General features: G+C 39.1%; 1 protein-coding gene across 1 annotated transcript; it reads left to right on the forward strand.

Annotated features, from left to right (window-relative positions):
* The first annotated feature begins 1,918 nt into the window (after positions 1-1,918).
* On the forward strand, positions 1,919-5,865 carry LOC121362646 (zinc finger SWIM domain-containing protein 6-like). The gene is made up of 2 exons (XM_041484313.1): positions 1,919-1,997; positions 3,264-5,865. Exons 1-2 carry the CDS (start codon positions 1,919-1,921, stop codon positions 4,124-4,126), a joined length of 942 nt encoding a protein of 313 aa, XP_041340247.1. The 3' UTR covers positions 4,127-5,865.
* Positions 5,866-6,971: the final 1,106 nt, after the last annotated feature.

Genomic DNA, 6,971 nt, shown 5'->3' on the forward strand with positions numbered 1-6,971 from the left:
TTACCTTTGCCTTCTTCACCCCATCCCTACACAACTGAACTTCATCCCTATACTCTTCCCAGGATACCTGTCCTAGTTTCCACTGCCTGTCCATTTGCTTCTTTCCCTTTACTTTGATCAGCAGGTCCCTACTCAGACATACCAGTCTCCTGTCTTCTTTGCCTGATTTCTTGATCCTGTGAATTGTTAGCTCTTGTGCTTTATGGAAGACTTCCTTACAGATCTGCCAGTTCTGTTCCATTCCCTTGTCCCTGAGGTCAGTCTTCCAAGGGATCCCACTGACTATCTCCCTTAAGAGCTAGAAGCTTGCTTTCCCAAAGTTCAGGGGCTTAACTTTACTCCTTACCTGACCCGTATCCCTCAGGACTGCAAACTCCACCAATGTGTGATCACTGCAGCCCAGGCTGCCTCCAGTCTTGACGTCCCTGATTAACTCACTTGCGTTGGTGACCAACAGATCTCGTAACACATCCTCTCTGGTAGGGCTATCTATTACCTGGCTCAATAAGTTGTCATCCATGCATTCCAGGAGTCTCCTGGATTGTCTACAGCTTGCCATGCTACTTTCCCAGCAGATGTTGGGGTGGTTGAAGTCCCCCAGCAGGATGAGAGCTTGCAAGTGCAATGTCTCTTGTAGCTGGAGCAAGAAGGCTTTGTCAATAGGCTCCCCTTGATCAGGTGGCCTGTAGTAGACACAAACCACAAGGTTCTCTTTGTTGCCTTGATCTCTGGTCCTTACCCACAGGCTTTCAACCTGCTCATGGCTGTTCTTCAGGCAGCTCTTCACTGTTGGTGATGACATCAAATGCAAAGAAAAATCTAAGTGTAAGAAATAATTTAAATATAAAAAAAATCAAAATGTCAATATCAAGATGGCAGTGATGAGAAAACACTGATGCAGTGTTATAGCTTTGAGCTCTGCTCTAGCTGTTGTTTTTCTCTTCTTGTCTGTCTCTTTCCCATGCAAGCTTCCTTTTATTTTAATTTTGTTACGGATAAACAACTGCCTTCTGATTGGTCCTCGGGGCCTCTGCTAATTTTGTAACACACAAAACATGTCTCAAGCATTGCATGCATGTGATTGTTTTCAATCACAGTGTTACACACTCATATGGTGGTCTTCCACCAAAGTAATTTTTTCACAGCATGCTCAGCAAACACAAATTATCAGAGCCTTTAAGGTTAATATTTTCTTGTTCTAATCTTGGTTAGGATGCCAGGTGTCTGGCACTGTTCCCACACTTCACAATACACCTCTTGATGCAGAGGGCATATTAATAGACTGGACCTGTCTGTTTCTTCCAGTGTTGCTGCCTTCAACTGGAAGTATAGAGGAGAATATAATTTGTGTCCCAGAATACTGGGATATATCTGGAAGTGTGTATGTATGTATCTTTGCAGCATAAGCAGCCAGTCAAATGACAGTACACTCGGACTCCTGTATGTATTGTTGAAGCCAATGACCAAAAAATGCAGATGGGGGAAAAATCTGATTGGTTAGATTGCCCAACAGGAGTTGACATGTTCCCACTTTAAAGATTTATATACATAAAGGGTGGAGACAGGATAATTTAATTTGAATAATTGGGCTTTTTTGTTGGTTGGGGACGGGACGGCTTTTTTGTGGGATGGTGGGGGTTTTGTTTGGTTTTTTTCTTCTCCCTAAATAAAACAGTTTCTCATCTAGCCTAGAAGGACCTGCAGTTGAAATTACTCTCTGTATGCTCTTCTAAGATAGCTGAGTAGTATTTATCAAGTCTTTTGACATATCAGCTAAAAAGAGGTAACAGAGCAGAGAAGGCAAGAGGCTGCCATTTTGAACCTCAGTGTATTTGAGTAACTTAAATCCCTGATTGTTGGTATATTGTCTTGGTTTTACAATAGGATGAATTTGTACTTTGTATTGTTTTAATAGGTGATGCGGATGACACTGTCAACATTGAATTGGCGACGACGGGAAATGGTGAGATGGTTGGTAACATGTGCAACAGAAATAGGTATGTTCTGAGGTGCTTCTCAAGGGCTCCTGCCTTTTTGTCAGCTAATCTTAGAGGGCTTGATCTTGTTTGTCAACACTCAGGCTCTGCAAATATCTCACACCTTCTGTTCCTCTTTAAAGTCCTTTTTTTAAAAGACAATAATTATGTCAGTGCTGGGTGGGTTTTTTGAGCATGTAATAGACTAGGCACAGGCCAAGTGAGACAGTACTTGATTAATGCAGTGTAACTTCTTTCCCCTTCAAGGTAGGAACATCTATAACCCAGATTTCCCCTTCTTCCCTCCATGTTGGGTTTAGGGTTTGAGGCTGCAGCAGAGAAAGGGGTAGTGGTTATGGGATGTTACACTATGCTACAACTTTGCTTGCTCTGAAGGGTAAGGCTCCAAAAGACTGATGAGAGCACTGTCTTGTCAGCGGTGGGGAAGATGAACCAAAAAACAGGTGAACAAAATGCTGAGGTTGCATCCCACTGTGTGGCAGACAAGATCTCATGAAGGGGTTCTCATTGTTTGTTTTTTTGGTTTTATTTTTTAAGACCCTTTGTAAATCCAACCTTAGACTGTAATGATTTTTTGTTACATGGCTATGACATTGTGCAGGCCTCTTGTCTGCACTGGAAAGCAAAACAAACACTAACGCAACCTAAGCCTTTCTACAATATTGCTCAGAGTATTTCCCTAATAAAAACCTTTATGTTCAAGTGCATATCAATTCAAGATGTATCTGAAAAGCTTGTTGGGAGAGGGTAGAGGTTAGGATTTTTAATTTTATTTCTTTTAAAGTTGTGCTTGGTATTAAATGCCATGGTGTTCTATTAAATGAGACATTTGGCATGCTTTCATTTTTTTTGTGCATGCGTTGTACCGTGAGATGCACATTAAGAAAATAAGTTAAAATTGCCTTTTAAGAGTTTGGTGTGAGAGCTGCTGTTGAGTGATATGATAAGACCAAATGAGCCAGAACTTGTTATACAAATTGTCTTAGATAACAAGTAAAACAGCTCAATTTTCTCACTGGGATATAAAAGCTTATCTTGCAGGCTTTTTTGTTATCTGCATTTCAGTGATTGCTACAAGAGTGTACACAGTTAGCCTTTGTTTTAATGTCCTTTTGCAGACATGTTATCCGGTTTAGCTTTTCTTGCTGAAGCTGGTCTCCTTCAGTGTACTGGCAACCTCTTAGAACTTTGAATATAATCCTTTGCTGAACATCTATATCTGCTAGGTTTTGTCAGTTGTGCCTAATCCTTTCTTTCTCTCCCCAGGTGTTTATGCACTGGATAGTATAATGCAAAACTGGTTTACACTTTTCACTCCAACAGAAGCCACTAGTATTGTTGCTACAACAGTGATGTCCAACAGCACCATTGTCCGTCTGCATCTGGACTGTCATCAGCAGGAGAAGCTGGCCAGCAGTGCTAGAACACTTGCTCTACAGTGTGCCATGAAAGATCCTCAGAACTGTGCCCTCTCTGCACTGACTCTGTGTGAAAAGGATCACATAGCTTTTGAGACCGCTTACCAAATCGTTCTAGATGCTGCTACAACCAGCATGAGCTACTCACAGCTTTTTACTATAGCACGATACATGGAGCACCGCAGTTACCCTATGCGGGCCTATAAGCTGGCCACTTTGGCCATAACGCATCTCAACTTGAGTTACAATCAGGACACACACCCTGCCATTAACGATGTTCTCTGGGCATGTGCGCTCAGCCATTCTCTTGGGAAAAATGAGCTAGCAGCTGTAATACCTCTGGTGGTCAAAAGTGTCAAGTGTGCAACAGTACTATCAGATATTTTGCGCAGGTGTACTTTGACCACTCCTGGCATGGTGGGACTCCATGGAAGGAGGAATTCTGGTAAGCTCATGTCACTGGACAAAGCCCCTTTAAGACAACTCTTGGATGCCACAATCGGAGCTTACATTAATACAACTCATTCACGTCTCACTCACATCAGCCCACGACACTATAGTGAGTTTATAGAGTTCCTCAGCAAGGCCCGAGAGACCTTCTTAATTGCTCATGATGGACACATACAGTTTACACAGTTTATTGATAACCTAAAACAAATCTACAAAGGCAAAAAGAAACTGATGATGTTGGTTCGTGAGCGGTTTGGTTGATGAAAATGAGTGAAGGGAGGAGGTGGTTTGGTATGACTTGAGCCTGCCTTTGTATCTTTTTGAACTTAAAGAAACAAAGCCACACTGGTATTATATGTGTATAGTTATACTGAGTTTGAAAACTAAACTGTCATGCTGTGAAAGTTTGTGTGTTTAAGTTTTTTTCCTTTTTTCTGTTTTGTGTGAGAGAAAGGTTAAAAAAAGGTTTGGTTTACACTGAGTACATGTTGTCAAGTGGCAAAAGCCCACATCACTCTCCTGTTCTTTCTATATATGTTCACAGCCTCAAAAACAAAACATACGTTGCAATGGCTTTAAAAAAGCAAACAAAGCACCTCCATCCTGTGATAAGTACCTCAAATGCATTCAGCTTTGCTCCTTTGTAACTCATCATTATATTTCAACATATTTAAACAAACCAACAAATGAAATACTAGTAGTTAAAAGGCTGACAATGTGGCTTTGCAGTGCTCTTCATCCAGAAGCATGGCACACAATGCTTATGCATGTGGAAACTTAGCAACTGTCAACACACATTCTCAGGGATTTATCAAAATAAATTTTTTAAAGTATGAGAGCATTTATTGTACTGTATATATATTAGAGTATATGTCTGAATATTAAAAAAAATCTAACATTAATTTATTAAAAAATTCAAATCTATGTAATGCAAAGTACTTGAAGCTGCAGTAGCTTGGTTTTAAAGAAAAACTATCTGAAGGACTAAAGGGCGCCTTGCTTCAGGGTTGGCTCAGGTGGTGAACTATATGCTGGGCATCTATTCAGAGCCATCTTTTGGATTGCATGGTTGGAATGATACCTACTGGGGAAGTTTTATATATGTATATGTATGTGTGTGTATATATATATATGTGTATGCACATATATATATGTATACACACATAAACACATGCTTGTAACAGGCACTATAGTAAAGAGGGACAACAAAAAATACACAGCCAGAGCAGCAAGCCTTAGCATTAAGAATACAGTATGCCAGAATTGGGGTTTGTGCCTCCTAGCCTAGAAGACTTAAAGAATATCCTTTTTGACACAAAACGCAAAATGTTTTCCAAAATTATTGACATGATACGTTACGCCTTTGCAGTGAGCTAATAATAAGCTAACCTTTGTGCACAAATAACATATATATATATTATATATATATATTCTGCATAGGTATTTTGACTTTGTGCAGGACAGAAAGTTGTGTAGGTATGACTGTTCTACTTTTCAGTTTGTTTTTTTAATATATTTTATTTTCTCTAGAATTACTCAAACAGAAGCAGCCTTCTATCTTGCCTTGTCTTAATGCTTTAAAATAACCAAACTGGAGATCTAACTACCAAACTGTTCATTATATTATTAAATACCAACTTTGGTTACAGTATAGAGTCTTTACTTTAGCTGATGGTTCTGTATCCTTGTGCTTTTTAAAGCAGTTTTTATGTTTTGGTGCAAAAGTTGTCCAGTGTCTCTTGTTCCCTTCATTAGAGAACATGCTAGAGGTATGTTTGTAGGTATTTTTGTTTAGAAAAACTATTTCATGCTCTCCATTTTATTTATTATAATAGGTAAAAAGGTTGTACTTCATCACCCATGTAAACATGCTCATGAAGTTGAAAGTAATTAAGATTTGATACACTGATATCAATTTATTTATGTAACTAAATCACTGTTTTATAAACTTGTTAATGATCAACAATTTTTTTGTTTTGATTAAAATTAGTTTTTTGAAAGTTGATTCTGCCTCCTTTATGGTGTCTGTTGCTGGAGTTAAATTATCTATGGATAGTTCATAGATCTTAAAAGCCCAGCTTGCAAATTTGGTGCATTATGGTGATAAGCAATATGACCAAGAAAGAAATGTTTTGTTCCTCAAAAATCTGCTGAGGAACAGTAGTGTTCACAATTAGAACAGCTCCTTTGCTCATGCAGGAAGACTTAGTGTGTCAGAGGGACCAAATGCTGCCTGCAATTGAAGATGTGTGGTCCATACAACGAACCATAAGCCTTGACATATTGCCCTGGTGGGACGGAAGAGTGTTTGGGAGCATGTTTCCACTCAGTGGATTATTTGGGTGACCATGAACGTTGAGATGTGCTGCAGATATATACAAGGACAGTTCTTGCTGTTCTTTGGATTTTATAAAGCATTTTGTGTATTCTGAACTGTGCAACTCACTCCACCCAGCATGGAGTTCTTGCTCACCAACTAACAGACATAATTTCTGCATTTTTGGAGTCTTTGCTCAGTAAGATGTGTGTAAGTTTTCCAGCCCTTAGTGAAGCATGCCATACAGAATGATTGAAAATTGAAGAGGAGTGTTCTGCTTTACCAAGATCTTTATCATCTCAGGTATGTTATATGATATCATATTTGACCACATGATCTGAACACCTTCACTTTCTTTTTTTAGTATCTTCATCCGAAAACAGAATTAGCATGCAGCAAGCAACTATCAGAGATGCCAATGTATCCATGAATTCTGACAGTGAGACTTGTGTCACTGGAAGATTAATGAGGAAAAGACCTGAATCATTGTACAACTTGTCATGTAAATATATGAGTCTTTACCAAGCCTTGCTAACAACTGAGTTGTCCTGACCTGGTAGTACTAACATTCTGTAGCTTCTGTAACTTCTATGCCTTCCAAGTATTGAATTCACATGACATGTTTGCTTCATTACTTTGTCTTAGATTAATTTTCTGCTACAGACAATAAGGAATGAGAAGGATGCTCCATTCTGTAAAAAGATATGTGTGGGTGTTGGAGCTTTTTTTGCCTCTTACAAATAATTCAGTATTATGGATATTGTGGATTGTAGCCATGATATTATGAAA

The sequence above is a fragment of the Pyrgilauda ruficollis genome, unplaced genomic scaffold (assembly GCF_017590135.1).
Source record: "Pyrgilauda ruficollis isolate IOZ18807 unplaced genomic scaffold, ASM1759013v1 scaffold650, whole genome shotgun sequence".
Classification (NCBI taxonomy): Eukaryota; Metazoa; Chordata; class Aves; order Passeriformes; family Passeridae; genus Pyrgilauda; species Pyrgilauda ruficollis.